Source organism: Dendropsophus ebraccatus, chromosome 1, assembly GCF_027789765.1.
Source record: "Dendropsophus ebraccatus isolate aDenEbr1 chromosome 1, aDenEbr1.pat, whole genome shotgun sequence".
Classification (NCBI taxonomy): Eukaryota; Metazoa; Chordata; class Amphibia; order Anura; family Hylidae; genus Dendropsophus; species Dendropsophus ebraccatus.
In genome coordinates, this window is record NC_091454.1 from 127,231,175 (window position 1) to 127,256,553 (window position 25,379).

Consider the following 25,379-nt stretch of genomic DNA (forward strand, 5'->3'; position numbering starts at 1 on the left):
AGAAGTACCCTCAACAATCAGATTACTTTTTACTATTTTTTTTTTTAATCTCCCACAGAAGAATCTAGTGGAAGTCTTGTGTGGTGGCTTTTTCAGATCAAGCTAAATTGTTGGGTTACACAAATGTTTCAGTTTCTGCTGTTCATTAGCAATTTAAAAAGCCTATCATTCACAAAAATGATTTTCATACTTTAAATACTTGTGTTTGCTATTTTCCCATAGTTTTATCCTCAGATATAAGGTGAAAGTAACAGAAAATATGTTAAAAATAGATTATTTTTATTTAAAAAAAAAAAGAAAGAAAAAAAGAAAAATACAAAGCAAAATAAATTTTGTATTAAATGATTCAAAACTACATACAACAAAGTAAAAGTAGTTAATGACAAAAGTATATTGAAATACCTTTGCATGAAGTTCTGAAAATAAATGTTATGCCAGCTATTAACAAGTGAAGTCTATGAAACCTACGGTTTTCAGTGAAAACGTTCTGTTTGTAAATGATAACTTCCATCATCTTTCAACTTTCAACTTTTCAATGGATTATTCCTTGCTTGTATTTTTAATACGATATTTGTAGGTGCATCCATTCTGTGTAAATTTACACCTTCACAACAAGAAGAAGATGTCATAATGTTGCCCAACTTTTTAGCATGGCATTATGGTACAATGTGAAATTGACTGTGAATAGCTAATTTCAGAAGTTGAAAATTTTGTGCAAAATATTGGATAAAACATTTGACACATTATGTAATTTGCAACTTCACAAATACTATATTTCAAAGATTTTAAACTGAACATTGTCATTACCCACCTGCATCTTCAAGTGGCATCATACATTTTAATCTATCCTAATAGCTGAGAAAGCAGTTTCCATTTTGTAAAATATAACACTAGAGCAAGTCCCTTACAGTTAAATACTGAGCCCTTTTAGTAAACTTTCTTCTGCCTGGTCTTGGAAAGAAAACATTCCAAGAAATATTTTAGAGAATCACAAAAGGTAAACCGTGATATATAGAAGAGGCACTGCCTCTTTTTGTCTGCCTGGGAGTAAGATGGCTGATCGTGTGTTTACGTCCTCCTAACCTATAATCATCTTTTGTCAGCCACGCATTTCTATTACACATAGTGATGTGCGGCCAACGGCTGATGAAAGTGTAAAGAATATAATAAAGTTCCTACATTACTTCTCCATGATCCCCGGTGTCTTCCTGTCTTCTCCACACTCTCGGGGGAGCATGGAGAGATAATGTATATACTTTATTATTACACTTTAAAGCGAGGTCTGCACGGACAATAAAGGTGAATGTTAATGGCTGCACAATAAATGAGTGTTCCTAGAAATGAAGATTAAGGAAAATTGGCCTTGTAAAAGGGCCTTTACTCTTGGGAAGACAAAAAAAAGTGGAGTGCTTCTTTAAATGGTGTTATCACTGTACAGTACATTTACAGTATGCACTGTAAAAATAATTGCACCTAGAAAAACAATGTAGTGTAAAAACCTCTTGCTAAGTTATCTAAACAAGGATGGGTGAAACAGCTTAGCACAGCCATTAAATATAAACATTGATTTTCTATCTTTGAGATCAATGGGGGGACAACTCCACCACCCAGAAAAGCCCATCGATCATGAATGCAGCACTCCAACACTTACACTGTTAAATGAGGCATGGCAGTACATCAGTACATGCAGCCATGTCTGGTGCCGCAGCTCAACCTCCTTTGTGTTCAGAAGGACCACAGACTTTTCATTCTGCTGAGCAGTGAGGATCCTGATCAGACTTGATGGATTTTCCAAAGGATAGGCCATCAATATGTTTTACTTAAAGGCAGCCGCTAATCTGAAGATAGATGTGAGTCTTAGAGGTAGGACCTGTATCTAGGGGACACTTACAGCATATCCTGTGGAAAGATGTGAGGAAGTGGCTAGAATTGGCTGCTATTTTATAAAGAGGTGTTACTGTTTACATACTACAGTATTTTCCAGTGTTGTCAATTGCACGTTTATGATAAACATTTTTCTTTTTTTTTGTTTTGTTTACTTATTCCCTGTCTCCTTCAGAAAAAAGAACATAATGATTTCAATGCAAAGTATCAAAGAAGCATAAAAAATATAAAGTAAACCACCTAAATTAGTATTAATTAAATAATCCAGTCGAAACCTCAATTAATGAAAAAACACAACATATACAATACCAATACCCACATTGAGAATAAAGCAAATTATCAGAAAAAAATGTCCAGTAGTAAGAATATTGCAAGACTTGTGCAGCACCAGATATAGTCAAGCTATTTTGCCTTATTGGTGCTGAAGCCATTGCAGTTTATAATACATGAAACCATCTCTGTTGAAGTATAAAATATGGCCATAAAAAATTTCCTTTTATATACTATGAGTCCATCCTGCAGTGCACAATTCAGAATTAAATCAAATGAAGAGAGTCTGCTGTCTGACTCGATCTTTGGCTGCTTATTTGCTTCCAGTATGTACTGTTGTGATTGAGGACGGTCTTGGCCTATGATCTCCACCTACTGCTGTTATAGGGGAAGATGAGGTTACTCCGGACAGGAAGCTATATGGGCTGGATGGGGACTTACCTGTGGAACAAAATACAAATAACAATGTAACGGAACTACCAGGCAGCATATTGCTTATAAGCATTACAAAATTAATCTCACTGGCCCAGGTTTATCAAACTGCATGAGTATTTTTCCCACAGCTGCCAATCACAGCCAATTGTTAATTTTACCAGAGCTCATTATGGTATAAAACCTGAGCTGTGATTGGTTGCTGTGGGAAAAGCCAGACAGTGTATGTTTCAGGCAGCTGGATAAATCTGGGCCACTGTCATTTATAGGACATTAAGTATTTTTTGTATCCACAAATGTCATATAATATTTGATAGGCCTTTTCTTTTTTTGTTAAGGAAAAAAAACGAATAATCAATTAAAATTGCATAAATGTAATCTCAGTAAAACAGCTATTAAAGGCAAAAAAGTTACTATGAGAGAAGAAGCAGATATAACACGGAGTCTTTTAGTGGGTACACACATCTATTATTGTACCTTTGCCATGGCTACTTTAAAGAGGCTTTACAACTGTATATGGCAAACATTATAAAAGAGATACTGTATATGTTGCAGTATTATTACTAAACACTTCCCACTGATGTCAATGTATTGTGGAAACAGCATTTTTTGGGGGTATTTCTAGTACCTTTTTAGAGCCTCCCATAGACTGCCAGTACGACACGGAGGTTGACGGGATTCCGTAGAGGATAATTCAGCGAGTTTTACTCTGTGTGATCTGGCCCTTAGGCTAGGTTCGCACTGTGTTTTTGCACCCCTTTCACTGTATCCATTTCAGTATGTTTAATTTTATGGTTAACCATGATAGACATGCATGGAATGGCTGAGCATGTGTAAGTTCTCCTCTGGTGGTAGCTTGAAATCCAACATGGCTGACCTTTCTCTTCCTTAACACCTACCATCAGGGGAAAGCTGGAAAGCCACCATACACATTGGGTGTTTGACTGGTTCTTTTGAAATTGCGGGTTCAACTGACACTCATCAAATGTATACGGCCAACTTCAGTGCTAAACTGGTCATCATATCTGCTAAATTGGCAATACCAACCGAACTATAGTATATTCAACTTGGCAACAATTTTCAGACATGATTTCAGCACAAAGACTAGTATCCTATGAGTACTTTATAGAAAGAGCAGTAGATATCGCTGCAGTTTTATACCACTAACTGCAGCTAGTTGTGTATGACCCTTTTTAGTATTTTAGATTTCTTCTCCAGTATAAATGAAACCAGTAAAATAATCACCTAAGAAGTTTCTGGACAAACAAACTAATATAATATTTTCCTATGTGGTGAACAGTCATTGGAAACCTTATCCAAGGAAGATATGAAGAGATATGGCACACACCAATTGATGTCTTCGTTAAAAGGTGTACTTTATTTCATCCACATGGGAAAACAGACAGGCATAAACACAGTGAGAGGATGCGTTACTTGATACAGATTTAGAAAAGCCAAAAACCATTACCAACTTATGGTTATGTCATTTTCTAAAGCAAAATGTAAAACCTACAGTACAGTTAATTAGATACACTCCCATCTTGGTCACTCATGTTCTCTAAAAGCATATACTGTATAGGCTATGTTTACACACAATTTTTAAAGTGAAAAAAACTGCCTTTTTTCATAATGGGTGTAAAAAAATTATCATGTTTGCTATTAATGACCGTCCTTATCAAAATAGTGGCCATTAATAAATGGTGTGTAAGCAAAGCCATAGAAAGGTTTTGTCTTCATTAGGCCTCCTTTAAAGAAGCACTGTCGCATTTTTTGGGCCCATATAATGCACACCACCACTACTTCTTCTCTATCATCTGCTTTATCGAACCTCTACTGTATCCATTCTTTTATATGACTTCTGATAAGCCACCATGATTTTTTGGATTGCAGGATGCATCAGTGCTGCATCACATGGGCGGCTAGAGACAGTACCATCTCTGCCTGTTGGAAGGGCAGTGTATTAATCCTCATCTCTATATATCTATATATATTGAGGACATTTATTAAATGGCGGAGATGCCATGTTGTGGTGCAGATGGGCCCAATGTGTGTAAATATATTCACAAATGCTTGTTTTGCAAATATTTTATTCACATCAGGCCCTTCTGCACCATTTAAAGCAGAGGGGCGGGGAGGTGGCATAACAGGGAGTGCAGCTGTACACAGAGGGGGCGCAACCCCTGCATGCGTGGAATTTAACATTTTTCCACAGGAAAAATGTCAATGAGAACAGGGACAGATGGAAGTGTTGCTAGTGGTCATGTGTTGTCATGCCTACTAAGTTACTCTGAATGCAATGGTTAAATGGGCACTGTCACTAAAAAATATGTCTATGGGTTGCAGACACAGAAAGGGGATAGAAACCAGAGAGACATATCAAAAGTTTTTTTTTCTTTTATGACAAGTACTCTTTAGTTAAAGGAGATGTCCAGTGAAAGTTTTTATCAAAGTATTGTATTGCCCTCCAAAAGTTATACAAATCCCCAATATACACTTATTACGAGAAATGCTTATATTTGTCCCCTGAGGAAGTCCAGTTGGGTGGACAGAACGCGTTGGACTCTACCGTCGACACCCCGTCTTGTCCCTGTTCCCAGTTGATTTTGATGATAGCTTTACATATATTTGGGTTTCACTTTATTTGTTTGGTCACTGCTACACATTATTTATTTGAGTTTATATTCACATGATTTTCATTATTGTTTTGTACCAGCTTTGTATTGGAACATGGTGCATGATATATCTGTATAGGGGTGTCAATTTGGATGACACTAGACCTTGTGCCTCCATAGTTAGTCTTTTTAAGTGGTTTTAATCTTGGGACTGTCTTAATGTATCATTTTTTTGTACCTGTTGGAATAAAGTACTTATATATTTAAATGTATTCATGACAGTTGGTGTGCTAATTTACTATATGGCAATTCTTTTTCTGCGTCTTTGGTTTGGGAAATGCTTATAAAGTTCTTTTTTTCCTGCACTTACTACTGCATCAAGACTTCACTTCCTGGATAACATGGTGATGTCACGACCCGACTCCCAGAGCTGTGCGGGCTGTGGCTGCTGGAGAGGATGATGGCAGAGGGATGCTCAGTGTCCCTCTAGTGCCCTGTGTCCCTCAGTGTCCCCCTGCCATCATCCTCTCCAGCAGCCACAGCCCGCACATCGGGTCGTGACATCACCATGTTATCCAGGAAGTGAAGCCTTGATGCAGTAGTAAGTGCAGGGAAAAAAGCACTTTATAAGCATTTCCTGTAATAAGTGTATGTTGGTAATCTGTATAACTTTTGGGGGGCAATACAATACTTTAATAAAAATTTTCACCTGACTTCTCCTTTAAGCAAAACATAATATTGACCATATATGACTATTATTCTGTTGTATGTATTTTCCTATACAGATCTATCTAGTTTATTCTGGATAAAGGTTTCTTTAGAGATACTGTATGACAAGATGAAGAAAGTATAATTTCAAAAAAATGGCACAGAAAGGATAACCTAATTCCCAGGTAGATTCTGCAGGGAATCATTAAAATTATTATTTTGGATAGGTATGTCAGCTTTTTTTTACCATTACAAAAAGTAAAATCTGTTTTGCTGTCAAATGAGTCTACTCTATTCTTTAATTGCATTACTAAACCTCATAATTCATGTATGACACACATTCTGATGTATTTATGATCTTGCTAGGAAATTTGCCTTACATTTTATCCTATACAATTTAGCCAACAAGCAGAGAGAGTCAAATATTTTGAGACAATTTGGAAAATAAGTGGTATACCATAATATTACTGTATAATGATGATAATCTTTTTTATAACCCCTTTAACAATAGCCATATATGTATATACATTTCAACTGCTGATGCCCTATGCATTTGGAAAGTATATATCCATGGCTAGTGCGTGTGGTGCTTCTTAAGTGCGAGCAGCAACACACACATTAAAGTGATACTCTCACAGCAGTTTTCTTGTGAGCTGTTAATGGTACCATTAGTTACAGACGGTGTCACTAAGGCAGGCCTAGCATCCATCACATAGTATTTTGGCCAATGTTTCTGTCAGTATTTTGGACAGAATTTCTGTCAGTATTTGTAGCCAAAATCACAATTGGAACCAACAGAGAACAAATATAATGGAAAGATTTGAAACAGTTTCTGTGTTTTCAACTCACTCCTGGTTTTGGTTGAAAAAATACTGCTTAAAATGCTGTGCTAAATACTGTGTGCGAACCTAGCCTTAAAATGTTTGCATGTGACTGTGTTTTTTAATAATTCTTTAATAAAGTATTTTTTCTTAAATGTATTTTGTGCAAGTGACTTTTTGCTCCGCATGCCTATTTCATTATTGGTGATTTTATTGCCTCTTATGTTTTTGACAGCACTACTATATAGTAGAGTTATTAATAAATGAAAGGCGTTTCATCTAACCTCCCTGTCTTTCTTCCTCAATGTTCATTTCCCTTTATACAGTGGTAAGTGACCTTGTCTTCCTTCTGTTGTATGCTTTTAGACATAGAGACCTGGAAATATCAGCTTGGATTTTCCATGATCTGTACACTTATCAAAGCTGCCAGTGAAACATAGTGTATTGCAGTTCCTTGAATGTTAAATAATTCATTGCAAAAACTGGCCTGAAGAAAAAAAAAACGAAAGCACCCTGCTTTAGAATATAAGCATAGGGTACAACAAGACTGGGGTTTTTACTGTAAATGGCATTGGCCTAATATTTTAATTAATAATACATTTCATGGGAAATCTGTCATGAGAAGAGGACCTATTCTTTAGATCACATTTTTATGCTATTTAAAACATTTAAAATATTTTTTAGAATTCCATTTATGTTTTTATCTATTTTTTATTTTTTAACATCTACATTATACTATTATCTTACAACTCACAGTTTTTATTCCGTCTATTAATTCTAATAAAAAGCAGACACTTCCTGTCCTGTAGAGAAAACTTTTCTTCTTTATCACCACAGACAGTATTAGGCTATGTCCACACCATGTTTGTTTGCGAGGATACTGCTGTATGTTTAATATTACCATATTTTCACCTCAAAATGACAGTAACCTATAAAATATGTCTGAAAACAAATGTTATGTGAAGATAGCCTTACAGTAGAACTATCTTAAAGGTAACACCAGTGTATTGTAAGACTGAAACAGGCTATTCACAATAAGGTCATGTCAGAGCTCAGCAGCATCCATTCTACCCGCACAACTAACCAGCCTTGCCAAAGGCAAAACCGAGTAGGCACGAATATATGGCATACCTGAGGGCCTTCATTAGGCCCCCTGCTGCTATAGAAATTCATCCTTACCCCAGTCATTGTAAACTACAAGGCACAAAGGTTTCTCTGCTCTTGACAGTTACAGCAGAGTCCATGTACAGAAGTCCAGTACCAGGATACTTTTGTCTTGTTAACAAAAGACGTATTGTGGTCAATAAGGGGTTAAATGAATAGGGTACAGTCAACTCTGCCTATGTCCATGGAGTTTGCTCTAAAGCATATCTCTAAATGCTTTTAAAAGTAGCTCAGAAAAGATTGCTGCCCCCATAATAATGTACAAAAATTAAATGAAAAAACTATAATCAAAAATATAAACAGATAAGGAAAAAAGAACATGTATCAGTATTTAGGTCTTATCAGTAAAACATCTAAAAAAGGTAAATCTCAAAGGTAATGATATATTGCTGGGATATTTTAGTGAGACTAAAGCTCTCAGCATCTCTTTAAAGGGGTTATCCAGTGCTACAAAAACATGGCCACTTTCTTGTCTGCAGTTTAGGTGGGGTTTTGTAACACATTACTATTAAAGTAAATGGAGCTTAATTGCAAATCACATCTCAACTGGAGACAAGAGTGGTGCTGTCTCTGGATGGAAGTGGTCATGTTTTTGTAGTGCTGGATAACCCCTTTAAAGTAAAGCTCTAATTTTGCAATTTTAATGCTGATTACAAGATTAATATAATTTACTCTGTTGCCCTTTCTGAACTATAAGCGCTGTGAAATAAGGTGGTGCTATACAAATAATATTATAATTATTATTACAAGCAAATTATAGAACCTGTTTATGGCAGCCTATAGTATGTTAATGTACTGCTGGTAAAAAAAAAAAAAGGTATAATCCCTAGGAAAAAAAAAAAACCATGTTAATAGTTTGTATCAGCATTTCATTAACCATTCATGGTACAGTACCTGCATTTTGCTAGCTCCTTCTGTAAGATAAATGTGGGAAATTCTCTGATAATTATTTAATTCTGCATGATGAATCAGTTCTAATAATATTATATAAGAGACAAGGATGCACCTTAGTAGAGGAGAGCACAACTCAAACATGCTCAAGTCCAGTCGTTTAGCATTTTAATACCGGTGGCTGGAGAAGTTGGATGGAGCCCTAGGGGGTCCCGGATAATATGGATACAGCCATAGTCCATCCAAATTCTTCAGCCACCAGTATTCAAATGCTGAATGATTGGAATGAAGCATGCTCGAGTGCTTATCTCTAGTCCTTTGTACTAAATAAAATAAGTCTGTTATCGCTAAGGAAAATATACTTACAGTCTTTTCGATTTGTTCCATCTGGAAGAGAGCTTTCATGGTTATGTCTACTAGGCACATTAGAACTGTCTTGGCTGCTTCCAAGGTGCAATCTTCTCATGTGTCTAACTACTGCTGTAGCATTAAATGCTTGCTGAAAGAAGAATTTACATGTAAGCAAAGGTCATTTGCTAAACATCTTAACAAGTATCATAAAACCTTTTCTGTCAAAAGCAGATTACTAATTTACCCCCTGCCCCCAAATAACTAAATAAATAAATAAATAAATATTATATAATAATATGTTAGTCAGGGATCTGTCATCTAATGTTACTTGTTATCTTCAATCTTCAGGTCAGTACAATCATAACTATGCCCAATTTGTGTAGTTTTTTTTTATGATTTCCAAAAAATAAAACATGGTATTTTTAAATTTATATGGTTTTTTTAAATTTCCCTGAGGTATTTTTAAATTTCCATGCTCTGATGCCTATAACTTTTTTATTTTCCACCTAGGAACAAAGCTGTATGGGGGTCATGTATTGTGCCGTGACCTGTCTTTTTTACTGGTCTGATTTAAAGCAGCTTGGTTCCACCTCTGGGACAGAAAAACTGATTTTTATTAATCACCCCTTCCACTAATATTCCAATATATGGGATGCTGTATGGTGTACTGTCATCTTTGTGCAGATTCCCTTAGGGAAAGACATAAAAATAAGAAATGGTATAGTAAATTTCATACCTGTGTATCAAGAACAGTAGTCTATAAAATATGTAGAATCAGTGTGGATAACTTATATTTGCCTTGTCTGAATCTTTTAATATTGTAGTATCATGTATCTTTATACACCAAGCTATTCCTAAGATAAACTATCTTCTATACTATACCATGTCATGCTAGAGTATTTCACCCTTTGAGGACGAAGCCCCAAATAACCCAGTGGAGCGCGCCAATTCTCATTTTTGCGTTTTCGTCTTTTCCTCCAACCCTTCTAAGAGCTCTTTTTTCAGAAACTGTTGTATTTTGTAATAGCGTCTTTCATTCTACCATAACATGTAAGATGCAACCCCAAAAATATAAAATATAAATAGGTGAAATTGGAAAAAAGAATGCAATATGGTAACTTTGTGTGTGTGTGTGTGTGTGGGGGGGGGGGGGGGGGGGGGGGGTGTTCCTGTGTCTACATTATGCACTATATGGTAAAAGTGACATGATAACATTATTCTATGGGTCACTCTGAACACAACCATATGCAGATTTACAGATTTTCTAATGTTATATATTTTTTTATGAAATCCTGTTTTTTTCCAATGAATTATTAATGAAATGGTCCTATTTTGACTCATAACGGTTTTAGTTTCTCACCTTTGGGGCTGTATGGGGTGTCATTTTTTGCACCCTGATCTGCACTATATATATATATAGTAACAAAAAATCTGTGCTATATGTGCAAGCTATGGTAAATTATATATTTATTTATTTAATTATTTTTATATGTTTTATTTATAAAATGTGATAGCGGGTGATTTTAATCTTTATTAGGGGTGGGGCTTTGCGTACACTGATCATTGCTATGCCTCGCTGCAGCCTGTCACTTAGGACCCGTTCACATAGAGCAAGAACGGCGGAATTCCACGGTGGAATTGTCCGCTGTGGAATGCCGCCAGTCTCCGTGTCATAATGGCGCTCCTCTCCCCTCACTAAAGAATGAACATGTTCATTCTTCAGCGCCGAGAGATGCAACGCGCGCCTCCCATAGAGTGTCATTATGACACGGAGGCTGGCGGCGTTCCGCGGCGGACAATTCCACCGTGGAATTCTGCCGTTCTTGCTCTATGTGAACTGGGCCTAATGGTGAGGGCCCGGCTGCTCACTGCAACCGGCCCCCACCTGCTATGAAGCGTGCTTCTCTCCGAAGCGTGCTTCATAGCACTTTCGTGACCTATGACATACAGTTACGTCAAGGGTAGTCTGGTGACAGACATCCATAATGTAATTGTACATCGTGGGTCGTCTAGGGGTTAACAGAAAGATACAATTTAAATTTTATCTGTCTATACTAATACATTCTGTTCTAGCATTTAATGGCAAAAATATTAATTATGTAGATGGCTAGGAAAAGAATGTAGCAATAGTAGGTCTCTGGTAACTGAATATTAAAGTTTGTAACAGAGTCAAACTTTGTGTAAGACTGTGGTCTTCCACCATAATTTTGAATTCCATCTTCCTCTATAAGTAAATAACCAACACATCTGAATCAACTGTCATAGCATGGCTTGCCCTTTAACACATTTGTGTTTTCTGTTGGAATTTGCGGACCCACAAATTTGTAGCAGTGGCGTCGTCTGCCTTTATAGTAGCTACACCACTGTTTCAAGCATCTGTGGTACTAAAAGAGTAAAAACATTTTTAGAAACACTTACCCTCCATTTGCTTTTTGCAAAGTTTTTACGGATTTGAGCGCTAACAGATTCGTGTATGTTTTTACACAGAGCTGTATCTCCAGCAATCCTGAAAAATAGACCAAATTCTGGTATTATATATTTGCATTCAAAGTTTGGTAAACAGTGATAAATCTTTGTCTTGGACTTTCAAATTTCAAATGCAAAGTGGCAACACAGCTGAAAAGAGCAGCCACGCAACTTAAGGTCTCTTGGAGGTACAACTTGAGGCTCCTAGACCTCATTGAATTCTGTGACCGGGCCCCTCAACTAACATGTGCCATTTACAGTATAAGGCTATGTTCACACAATGTATATTTTTGTAAAACCACGTCCGTTGTATAATGATTTATATGAAAATATACGATTTATACAAAAAAATATATGTGCCACTGCTGCCTATAGGATCCCGGCCAGAGCATATACAAATAGTATACGCTCCGGTCGGGATCCCTAGCGGCACCATAAACAACTGACATGTCAGTTTTCTGCTGCCGCTATTCATTGAATCGACGTCAGTGAACTAACCAGACCTTCCTTCGGGAATGAACAACTAGGCCAAGGAATGTCTCCAATCAAGGAAACCACCCAATCAGGGTATCTATCCACAGACAGCTGTTCTAGGGTATTTGCCCCTCATCATTGTGGAGTAGGTTTCTGGCTAGTGGGAGCAATGCCTAGTAAGTGCATGCAAAAGGACGCTGATTGACCTCAGGGAGATCAACCAAAACACCACAGAGACACCATCACGTGTCTCAACCTCAGTGTATTCTAGAACATTGCCCCCTGGGAAATCAAATATGCAAAAGAACACTGCAGAGACACCATCACATGTCACATCACATGCAGTGTTCTTTTGCATATTTCATTTCCCAGGGGGCAATGTTCTAGAATACACTGATGTCGAGACACATGATGGTGTCTCTGTGGTGTTTTGGTTGATCTCCCTAAGGTCAATCAGTGTCCTTTTGCATGCACTTGCTAGGCATTGCTCCCACTAGCCAGAAACCTACTCCACACTGATGAGGTGCAAACACCCTGAAACATCTGTCTGTGGATGGATATCTTGCTTGGGTGGTTTCCTTGATTGGAGACATTCCTTGGCCTGGTTGTTCCTTCCCGGAGGAAGGTCTGGCTAGTTCAATGACGTAGAGATGGTGCCTCTGCAGTGTTCTTTTGCATATTTGATTTCCCAGGGGGCAATGTTCTAGAATACACTGAGGTTGAGACACGTGATGGTGTCTCTGCAGTGTTCTGCTTGACCTCCCTGAGGTCAATCAGCGTCCTTTTGCTATTCATTGAATAGCGGCTGTAGAAAACCATGTACACTGTGGAGCGAGCGGCTCCGGTAACTTGCTCCATAGTGTGCTGTGGGGAGTTCTGATGCGGGCGCGCACAGATGCGCCCGCATCAGAACTCTTCGGCCCAAAAGATCATCCGGCCAGTACTGCAGTACCGGCCTGGATGATCTTTTCAGAGACCGGCCGTTGTGTGTACACAGCCTAAGGGTATGTTCACACTGAGTAAAATAGGCGGAGAGCTCCACCGTGGAATTCTGCCTGCCTCAGTGTGTTATAGTATCTCTATGGGAGAGCGCACACTCCTCCGCTGCCACCGCTCTCCGCTGTCACTTCTCTGAGCGGAGAGCGGCAGCAGCGGAGGAGCGCGCGCTCTCCCATAGATGGGCTATGACACACTGAGGCTGGCGGAATTCCGCCACAGAATTATGTCTATTTTACTCAGTGTGAGCATACCCTAATGCTGACCATTTTATGGTGCAGAGCTTAGTTATTCCAAAATTATGGATTACAAATAAATATTCATTGTTTTGTAGACTAAAGTGAGGTATATACATTAGATACTGTATGTGTCAGCCAAACCCTGAGATTTTAGTGGGATTGGCCACCCTTAAGCATACAGCAACCTCCTGGCTGTTCCTTGAAAGCATTTGTTAAAGAAATTGTGATTAGGTCATGTGATCTCTGCATTAGACAAAATAAAGTGACAAGCTCTTATAGTAATGAAAATATATTCTTCGTCTTATACAGTGCACACATAACCTTTTTTTTAATATGTTTTTGAATAAAGAATATTTTTTAAGCAAAAAAAAAGCACTGAATCAGTACAGTAGTAGGCTATGTTCACGCTTTTTTTTTTGCTCCATTTAAAATGATGTCTGTCATTTTGAGTCTAAAATAACGGACGTCATTTAGCTGTCTGCTCTTCCCTTGCAATGACAGCTGTTGGTACGTTATTATAGTTTGAGGAGTTTGAGGTTACTAGTTGGACTTTGGGTGTGGCTTAATTGAAAAGTCCTTTGAATTTAATAGTAAAAACGTTGAAAGGACAGTGACAAAAGAAAAATTGTGTGTAAACAACTAATAAAAAAATCCACTGTTTGCAAAAGACGTCCGAAAATAATTGTCATGATCAATATTTTGAAGTCCACGCCAATAACGTCCGTTATTCAATACATTGTGTGCATTGGACTTCCGTCTTTCCATTGACTTTAATGCATTGCAGTCAGTTAAATCACGCCCAAAATGGACGTTACTTTAAATTGCAAAAGCGGCTGCCATTTCTCTATTTTTGACATTGTGTGAACATAGCTGTATACTTTTTTTTCCAACATGTTTTTTCAACATCTGTGTCTTGAAATACTGACCAGAATTGAGTGGCTTCAGCCAAATGTCTGGAGGCCCTTTTACACAGGCCGAGGGGTTTCAGGGGGAGATCTCATTTACTGTGACTTTACAAGACACAAATAATTGTGTGGCAGACCGTATGAACTACTGCTGCATCATTTGCGCAGCCCATTCAATGCATCATTGTTGGCCGCACATTACCTATTTACATAGGGTGATGTAAGGGCAACACCAATGCATTGAATGAGCTGCACAAAAGATCTAACCAGCCAATAAATCGCTATCTTTTTACGTGGGACAATTGTTGGCAATGAGTGTTCTGAGAAATGCCCATCAGATGAGAAGGGTCAGATATGTTGTATTTTAAGAGGTAAGCCAGCACCAAAGCTGTCTGGCAACTATTTGCCCCTAATTTTTACAATGAGGACAAATGACCATGAGAAAATGAGCAAATAAGTGTTCTTGGTTCTACTCCTGCTCATCTTTCTTTGATAACCAGTCAGACACCATGGGCTTGAATACCAGTGTGAACAAAGTAGGAGTAGCGTGGCTTATGCTGACACTTCCCATCCCAATCTTGCACAGGATGGTATGCTAGAAAGTTCTGTTTATTATGATAAATATAGGAGGAAAACTCGGCATCTCCATGTATGTGATACTTGAGAAGTTAAATACTGTATATTGATTTATATAAGCAAAAGGAATTATGTTTATATAATGTAACTACAATTCAATTTGCAGAAAGTATGTAAAAAAAAAGTTCTATATGTTTTGTACTGTTTTAAGCAAATAACTGAAGATCTAATGATTGATGCATTAGCAATTCCTGGAAAAACAAACAAGCCTGTACAAATACATGAAGTCAGTTACCCGGAGTTTATAATATGTGTATTCGGGAAAATACCAGAACATTAAATCACTTTTTTCCTCCAGATTGTACCTGTATAAAAGGGAACCAATCATGATGATTTAGGGCTCCGAGTAAAATAAGAATAATGATGTTATGAAGTATGCTGCAGCATTATCTATCATGTAAGCTGCTTGTTTGCCATTGTCTCCGTCTTCCCGAAAATGTATTTGTATCCCTCCCTACAATGCTTGCAAATCAGCAGCAACTAGTCATGTGGGTGGCGTCTGTCCCTCAACTAGTCACAACTCTCAGGCTGTAATCACTCCCCTCCATCTGTAATCCTGCCTCTCTGGGTCACAAGCCTCCTAGATCATTCAGGGGTGGGATTACAGTGCGGGGGGGGGGGGGGAATAATTACAATGTGAAGGAATATAACTACATTTTCAGGGAGACAATGACAGCAGCAAACAAGCAGTTTACATGGTAGGATTCTGCATTCTTCATAACAGTATTATTCTAACTCAGAACCCTAAATCATCATGATTGGTTCCCTTTAATTTGTTCTTGATGTATTTGCAGTATTTTTGCACTCAATGTTGCCTTTAAATTTGGTGGTATAAGACAGCTTTAAGGATGGTCCGAACCTGCCGAGGTTCGGGTTTGTATGAACCCGAACGCTCGGGATCAGATTCCCGCTGTCTGGCCTCTCCGTGCAGCGGGTGGATGCAGCGGGAGGACCGCCTGGAAAACTGGGATACAGCCTATGGCTATGGCTGTATCCCAGCTTTCCAGGCGGTCCTCCCGCTGTATCCACCCTCTCCACGGAGCGGGCAGACAGCGGGAATCATTGCAGAGAGTTCGGCAGGTTCGGACCATCCCTACACAGCTTATGATATAAAGCAATGTTCAAATGGTTTTCCAGTTGATTTAACTTTTTTAGACTTGATTTTTGCCTGCTGTTATCTCAGGTACAGGGGGTACGCCTCTGCTGTGCCATGCCATACCACCTGCCCGCCATTAAGGCAAACTTGGCTGCGCCTGTCAAATAATTAAAAAGAATCACAGATTTTTGCAAGTATTCCACAGGCACAGCAATGATATATTATGCCTTTTGCCTTTAGAGCACTTTTTTCTGCGCCATAAATTTGGAGCGTACGTGTGGCTGTGCCATTTCATCCATTAAAAAAGCGCATGTTTGCATTTTTATCAATTTAAGTCTAATTGTGCCATTTGTAAGTGTGGTCTGTACTGGAGTGGCTTTGCACCATTTTGTGCCTTTTTGCATCTTTTTTTGTGCTATTATGTTATTATATTATATGCTATTATATGCATTTATTAAATTAGCCATGGCACTGAAAACATTCGTACTAATGGACCTATTTTGAGAACAGACATAAGTGGTGTAGATTTTTTTTAAAAAATCACAAATATTTTCATCATGAAGCGATTGGGCAAAAATTTGCTTTTTTCTTTATGTCAAAATACATTTGTAAAACAATAATGAGTTCTCCCTACAGTGTTTTAATATAATTTATTCAGACACTGGCTATGTTCACACAACATCAAAAATAGAGAAAAGGTGGTCAATTTTGATATTTAAAAAAAGTAAGTTTTTGCCGCGATTTAACGGATTGCAATGTCAATGCATTGAGGTCAATGGGAAGACAGACGTCCAATGCACAAAATGCATTGAATAATAAACGTTTTTACCGTGGACATCAAAATAATGAACATGATCATTATTTTCCGAAGCCTTTTGCAAACAGCGGACGTTTTTTATTACTTGTTCATACACAGTTTTTCTATTTCCACTGTTCATTCTCTGTTTTTACTATTAAATTCAATGGACTTTTCAATTGAGCCACACCCAAAGGCCAATTAGTAACCCCAAACTAAAATAATGTACCAACAGCCGTCATTGCACTAAGTAGAGGCCAGACTGCTAAATGACGCCAATTATTTTAGACTCAAAATTTAACCCTTTAACGACCGCGGGCGTATATTTCTGCCCTGCTGTCGGTAAGGGTCCCGGGTGCCGCATGTAGCCCGGGACCGCGTCTATTAGCGGGCACGGTCTGATCGCCGTGCCTGCTAATCAAGTAATCAGATGTAGCTGTCAAAGTTGACAGCTGCATCCGATTACATGCTGCAGCCAATCTCTGGTGTCTAGTGGCGGAGATCGCCCCCCCACCCCCCGGGACGTTGTTCCAGAGGAGCGATCTCCATGACTGTTACCTGCCAGGGTCTCTACCAAAATGGCGCTGATCCCGACTTGGCACTCGGATGCTTTTGGCTGCAGCAGCCGAAAGCAAACGAGTGCCGTTCTCATTGATCTATGCAGTATAACTTTACAGCATAGATCTCAATGAGACATCAGAGTGCTTATACCATAAGTGTAAAAGTAAAAAGAAAGTGATGTTGTCAATAAAAAGCCCCCTCCCCTAATAAAAGTCTGAATCACCCCCCTTTTCCCATGTAATAAATAAAAGTAAACAAATAAATAAATAAACATGTTTGCTATCGCCGGGTGCGTAATCGCCCGAACTATTAATTTATCATATTCCTGATCTTGCACGGTAAACGGCGTAAGCGCAAAAAAAAATCCCAAAGTGCAAAATTGCGCATTTTTGGTTGCATCAAATCCAGAAAAATTGTAATAAAAAGCGATCAAAAAGTTGCATATGCGCAATCAATGTACTGATAGAAACAACACATCATGGCACAAAAAATGACACCTCACACAGCCCCATAGACCGAAGGATAAAAGTGCTATAAGCCTGGGAATGGAGCGATTTTAAGGAACATATATTTGTTAACAATGGTTTGAATTTTTTTACAGGCCATCACATAATATAAAAGTTATACATGTTACATATCGTTGTAATCGTAACGACTTGAGGAACATAAATACCAAGTCAGTTATACCCCCCAAATAAACAAAATGCGTTTTTATTTTCTATTTTACCATACGTTTATTTTTTTTCTGGTTTTCCAGTGTACTTTATGAAAAAATTCAGCCTGTCATTGCAAAGTACAATTAGTGGCACAAAAAATAAGGGCTCATGTGGGTTTCTAGGTGGAAAAATGCAAGTGCTATGGCCTTAAACGGAGCTAAAAAAAATGTTGTGTGAACATAGCCATTAGGTGATTAAGGTTGGTTTACAGGATATAACATTTTCTTTGGCTTCCTGATTTTCTGCACTGGATATGTGCAGATATCCAACATGTCACTTATCCAAAATGTAAACATGCAAAGAAAAAATGCTTGCCACCAATCACAGTACATGTCTAACTACAGCACATGTCCACTGAAATGAATGAAACAAGTATTTATAACATTTTACATAAATATTTAGGTGTGTATTACACTCCATTTTTTAACAGAAAGTTGTGGCAAATATCTATCAAATAATTATAACAGTATATGAAGTTGCCAAAGCCAGAGTTGTTAGGTTTGCGCTGTTGTTCCGTGACTACACTGTTCTTATTTATTCTTGTGATTTTCCTAATTAAGGCTGTGTTCACACTACTAATATTTTAGTCAGTATTGTGGTCGTCATATTGCAACCAAAACCAGGAGTGGATTAAAAACACAGAAAGGCTCTGTTCACACAATGTTGAAATTGAGTGGATGGCCGCCATTTAATGGAAAATATTTGCTGTTATTTTAAAACGGCTGTTATATTGAAATAATGGCAGTTATTTACTGTTATATGGCGGCCATCCACTCAATTTCACCATTGTGTGAACAGAGCCTTTCTGTGTTCTTAATCCACTCCTGGTTTTGGTTGCAATATGAGGACCACAATACTAACTTAAATATATGTAGTCTGAACCCAGCCTTAAACCGTGTGTTCTTAAGAACCCCTAGAGCACTGACAAATGGAAAGGATAGACTATAATCATGAATTAATGCTTTAGATACAGCACTAGAAAATATTTAGGGTTCATATCCCACTAAGGGCAACATCTGCAAAGAGTTTCTATGTTCTCTCCGTGTTTGCGTGGGTTTCCTCCGGGTACCCCGGTTTCCTCCCACACCCAAAAACAAACATTAAATATAAAAAGAAAATATTTAGGCTTTCATGTGCTTAAACAGTGTCTTTATTTTGCACATACAGTACTGATCCAGGCAAGTGAATTATACCCTGTTTCTCCAAAAATAAGCTCTACCCCAAAAATAAGCCTTAGCTTGATCTTGCAGGGTTTTTGGAGTAGGCTTAAAAATTTAAGCCATACTCCAAAAGTAAGTCCTAGTTACAGTCAGCACCAGGGTATGTCCTGTGACGTCACAGAGACAGAGAAAATGCAGCACTTAACAGTCCTGGACAAGTGTATCTCTACCTCTGCCACAACAGGGAAAAATCCAGTCACCTGGTCCCATCAACCAATTCAGCAGATTTGGGGCAAATCTACGAATAGATTTGCTCATCTCTAGCTAGTATACTGTGTAGGTATCAGTACGTTTTTGTCCCCAGACCACAGTTCAAAAAGAACTGTTGCAACGGCCGTTATTTATTGAAAATTTATGCTGTGTGAACTTATCCTAAGGCTTTTTTTGTCATGTAATTAAAAAGTTAAACTGATGCCAAACATGTGCACACATTCTCTTTGTAATTGGCATTATTACTTTCCACGACTGATATGCCAATAAATTAGTACATTGACAACTGGGTGGTCTCTATCATCTTGTGTCAAAGGGGTGTGAAAGTGCTTTGACACACCCTAATCAGCATGGGACTTGTGAGTCCTGCACCATCTTCCAAGACACTTCCTTCTGACCATAGCAGGGGGTGTAGGGTGCCTCAGGCAGCAACTATGGTGGTTTTATAAATATATATATATATATATATATATAAATCAGAAGAATACCGCAGCACTCATGGGATAGAATTCAACACAACGTGTTTTTTTCCCCAAACCGCGACGTTTCGCTCTCCACACTGAGAGCTTTTTCAAGCAGTGTGGAGAGCGAAACATTGCGGTTTGGGGAAATAAACACGTTGTGTTGAATTCTATCCCATGAGTGCTGCGGTATTCTTCTGATTTATATTACCTATACCGGGCGGTCGCTGGTATATACCGCCTGGCACCACATTCATCTCTACACGAGTGCTGCATTCATTCTGAATTTCTCTTATATATATATATATATATATATATATATATATATATATATATATATATATATATCTGGCATATGGCAAGAGGCTGTCTTGGTGAGACAACCTTGTGAAAAATCCCTTATTACTTAAGAAACATATTTGTCCAGTGAGTTATAATTACCATGGGTGTCTCAGGGCCTGTTCACATGTGTATCTCTTGTTTGGATCCTTTTCCATCAAATGACTGATAAAGTCTTTAGCTGTTGGGATACAAAATGAAAAGTTTATATGGAACAATTGCTAAATTGTTCTCTGTGATAAATGCAGCTGTTTCCTTTTTTGTAATTCTGGCGTGGAGTACAAAAATTTCTTCGCATTTATTTTCAAAATACCAGATGCTTATTTGTAAAATGTGTGTTACAGGGTTTATCCAGTGCTACAAAAACATGAGACAGCACTACTCTTGTCTCCAGTTCAGGCGTGGTTTGCACTTAAACTCCATTCATTTCAATTAAACAGAGTTACAAAGCCCACACCCAAACTGGAGACAAATGCAGTGCTGTCTCTGGAAGAAAGTGGCCGCAATTATGGACAGATTATGGACGTCAAACTGTAACCATCCACAATTGCATGGACTCATTGATTGCAGTGGGTGATCCGTGCCACAACTATGGACTTTACAATAGCTTGCCTATTTTGTTTGTGGCATGGATCACACCCCTACACAGAACTGTAACAACTATGGATGTGTTTATGGGGTCACAAAAATAAATGGGTCCACAATTTGTAACAATTGTTGATCAAATATGCAGATGTGTGAAAGAGGCCTGCAATAAACCAAAGGTATCATGTCAAGTAGCTAGCTAGCTGCAGTTCAAATATAAAAAAAAAAAAAATTAATAATCCAGTACATGATTGTTTGTCACAGGTTTGTTAGGGCCCTGTGCATTCAATATTGTGGTCTCTATGCTAAATCATTGGACCCCATTCATTGTGGGCAGAAAGACATATCCTAAACCTAATTGCCAGTAGTATACCGCAAAGCTACCACACTAGGATATATAGTTTCCCACAGTAAAACAAAAAGATATGTCGGGTGTTTATAAGTGTGACCGTCATACATGTAGAATGTGTAAATATGTGCATCAGACTAAGAAATTTTGTAACTCAGAGGGTACCGTAATCAAACACACAACATTAAGGAATTCTTTACCTGTGATACATAGAATGTAATGTATTTTATCAACTGTACGGCATGTAACCTAAAACGTTTCTTTGAAAATAAGGGACAGGGGCTTTTTTTTTCTCTAAAAGAAGGGCTAGGGATTATTTTCGGGTTATTTATACATGGTATGCCACTACACTGTAGCCACACTCTTTAAGGTAGTTAGCTACCATACCGTATGTGTCACTGTTGTTAGGCTCCTATATTGTAAGATCCCCTATAATTAGGCCTCTATCCTGTATACCTCCTTTTTCCTCTGTAGTTCTTCCCCCATACTGAATATATACCCCCTCTGCAGTAAGGCCTCCCCTATACTGTATACCTCCTTCCCTCTCTGTAGTTCTTCCCCCATACTGAATATATGCTCTCCTCTGCAGTAAGGCCTCCACCTCTGTAGTTCTTCCCCCATACTGTATACACCCCCTGCAGGTAGTCCCCATACACCTAACTCCCCTCTGTAGTTGTTCTCACATACTGTATACATCCCCCCACAGATAGTCCCCATACTGTATACTTCCCTCCCCCTCTGTAGTTGTTCCCCCATACTGTATACACCCCCCTGCAGGTAGTCCCCATACTTTATACCTCCCTCCCCCTCTGTAGTTGTCCCCCCATACTGTATACACCCCCCCCCCGTAGGTAGTCCCCATACTTTATACCTCCCTCCCCCTCTGTAGTTGTTCCCCCATACTGTATACACCCCCCTGCAGGTAGTCCCCATACACATAACTCTCCTCTGTAGTTGTTCCTCAATACTGTATACACCCCCCTGCAGGTAGTCCCCATATTTTATACCTCACTCCCCTCTGTAGTTGTTCTCACATACTGTATACATTCCCCCTATGCAGATAATCCAAATTTTACCACTCCACCAAGTATACACACCATGACAATATCCTTTGATTGCAGGATACACCTGCAGCTTCGCACGAATAATCAATCCTGGAACTCTATGCAATGTGATATTCTGTGGTAACAGTTCAACAAAGGTAATCCAATAAGGAAAGATGAGAAAACCACAGCACTAATTTAAAGTGACACTGTCACCCCCTATTTGCATTTTGACTGCTCTCCACAGGTGTAAAGGGTAAATGTTACAGCTTTCATTACATTGCTCCGCCCCTAGCGCCACTTAGCCCCCCATCTGTGACGTCATCGGCACATAGGCCCCGCCCCCTCAGCAGCCATTGGAAGGGGCAGCCTAAAGCTCTGGGCCTATGTTGCGATGACGTCACGGATGGGGATGGGGCTAAGTGGCGCTAGGGGTGGGGCGATGTGGCACAATGGCCGCAAGGCCCCACCCACATATACCAATCCACAGGTGAAAAACAACTTTTACCAGAACAAGCACCATGAGGTGTAATATAAAATAAGTAATGAAAGCTGTAACATTTATCATTTACACCTGTGGAGAGCAGTCAAAATGCAAATAGGGGGTGACAGTGTCACTTAAAATTTTCTGTGCTTTATTCCAACATGGACGTAAGATACAACAGGTAAGTCAGCAACAATCGTTTCACATTATTGCACTTTGTCATAGTCGATCCACTATAGTTTGACTATGACAAAGCACAATAGCACAAATCAATAGTTGCTGACCTGTTATATATCATATCCAAGTTGGAATAAACCAGAGAAAATTCTAGCAAGTGGTTTTCTTATATTTCCTTGTTGGAGTCCCCATAATATACCCCTCCCCCTTCTATGGTTGTCCCATGTACCCTCTGTCCTTTTATATTCAGTATCCGCTACTGTGCATAATTCTTACTACTCCTGCCTCTCCTGCAGCTTGTGTTGAGCAGGTGGGGGCGGAGCATAACAAGTCTGGCATGAACTGGCTAATGCTCAGCCACCCAGTGTCAGGGATTTGGTCAGCTGACTTATTTTTGGAGAACGGCTTCTGTTTCAAGCCTACTCCATAAAAGCCTGCAAAATAAGACTAGGTTTGATTTTCAGGGTAGGTATTTTCTGAGAAAATAGAACCTTAAGAGCATCAGAGCATCCGGCAGAAATTGCCTATAAAAGGGTGGGGAATCTATGCATGTCCTCAAAACATTTCATAAAAAGATGTAAAAATAATATGAATTTGCTCTGATTCACAGTATACCTCAAAGGTGCAACATGAGATGTTTCCTGATGGGTAGGGCATTCTGGATCTTTCATCTAGAAACTTGAGTGCTAAGAGGTCTAAACTTACACCAAGAAATCATGTTCCTTTACTAGAAAGTCTGGGAATAATTACCATATTTTCTGGCATATAAGGCGACTGGGCGTATAAGACGACCCCTGACTTTCAAAAAGATTATTAGGGGTTTGCCTTAAACGCCAGAAAATGTTAACCTGCTGCGTTTAGGCAGGGGTTAACTGCGGATAAATAATAATAATAATAATAATAATAATAAAAAAAAAACAGTTAACTCACCTGGGGCCCGTTTCCCGTTTCCAGCGCAGGCAGTGTGAGGTACACTGACTGCGGCGGGGATCCTTGAAGCTCTCCCAAGCAGCCGAGCATCTCATTGGAGAAGCTCGGAGACGCTCGGCTGCCGGGAGGGCTTCGGAAGAATATCAGAGGCTTCAGGTACTTTCTGAGCCTTTGTCATTCTTCTGAAGCTCTCCCGGCAGCTGAGCATCTCCGATGAGATGCTCATCTGCTCGGGAGAGATTCGGGGATCCCTGGTGCAGTCAGTATACGTCTTATTGCCTGCGCTGGTAACGGGACAGGAGGCGTGCAGAGGCCGGGAACGGGCCCCAGGTGAGTTAAATGTTTTGGGGTTTTTTTTGTAGTGGTCGCCCCATACGGTGGGGATGCGGGACATTTTTTAACTCCTTCACTGCATAGGGCAACCATACCCAACATATAAGATAACCCCAGACTTCTAAGAACATTTTTCGGGGTTAAAAAGTAATCTTATATTTGAATAGTAGGTGTTTGAACTGTGTCATCAATGCAAGCAGTTTTTAAAAAGTTTTTAATGTGTAGTGTACATATTATTATGTGTCCTAATATGTTTTTATATTTGTTCAGCCTATGAGGGGTATATTAGGAGTTTCTCATATATTGTCTGTCCAGTGTATTAGGAAATATGGAGCCATTACTAAGACTACATAGTCACATTTGAAATGTGTAATGCTTCACGGGCACTGCTTCTGACATAGATCCCGGCCTTGGCAAATCCCACGGATAAACAGTAAGATTACTGTTTATGATATTCTGTGGCTCTGTGCTTCTAAAGCCTGGGTTCTCTATCCTTAGGTGTATAATAGAATAGCTCATACACAGTAGGAATACTGTTTAACGGATCTGTTTTTTTTAACGGACCAAAAAATAGTGTCAGCAACATTTTTTCGTGTCCATCAAAAAAAACGGATCCGTTTTGATCCTTTTTTTTAATAATGGAAGTCAATGGAAAAACGGATCAAAACGGATGCACACAAATGTATCCGTTTTTTGCAATCCATTTTCCATCCGTTTTTTGCAGCCTAAGCCATATAACAGTATACTTACAGCGTAACCGTGGGATTTGCCAATGCGAGGACCTACAACAGAATCAAAGCCCATAATGAATATAAGTGGGCACAGGCAGCAGTAGCAGTGCTCCAAGGGCTTAGGTGCGACAAATATCCTAACTTGCATATTTTACATTAGATACATATCTTGGGAATTGATCAGCAGATTAAAATAAGAAAAGTACTGTTCAGCGTTATTATGTGGTATGGCAATGACAGATTCCCATGATAGTAGGTGACAGCACTCTGATTAGTGGTGGTGCTCGTAGATAACACCAGAGATAACACCAGAGAAGCAATGTACAGTAATTCCTTGAGTACCAAACACCTTGGTGTTTGAACATTTCAGTATTCAAACAAAATGTTTCCCTGAAGCTTTGTTCGGTACTCAAACATTTTTCGGTACCCAAACAAACTTAGAGGAGATAACTGGTAGCTGAGATAACTATTGTTTAGCTGACAGTTACTGAGGTGTTCC

The 25,379-nt window shown here is 38.9% G+C and overlaps 1 protein-coding gene across 1 annotated transcript in view; it reads right to left on the reverse strand.

Annotated features, from left to right (window-relative positions):
• Positions 1-368: 368 nt before the first annotated feature.
• Positions 369-25,379, reverse strand: part of CAMK1D (calcium/calmodulin dependent protein kinase ID) — a 253,457-nt gene continuing 228,446 nt past the window's right edge. The window contains exons 8-11 of the mRNA XM_069956192.1: positions 20,351-20,429; positions 11,552-11,639; positions 9,149-9,281; positions 369-2,595 (exon numbers count right to left, since the gene is read on the reverse strand). Of these exons, the coding sequence (XP_069812293.1) occupies positions 2,468-2,595; positions 9,149-9,281; positions 11,552-11,639; positions 20,351-20,429 (428 nt within the window). The 3' untranslated portion in view covers positions 369-2,467. The remainder of the gene's footprint in view (positions 2,596-9,148; positions 9,282-11,551; positions 11,640-20,350; positions 20,430-25,379) is intronic.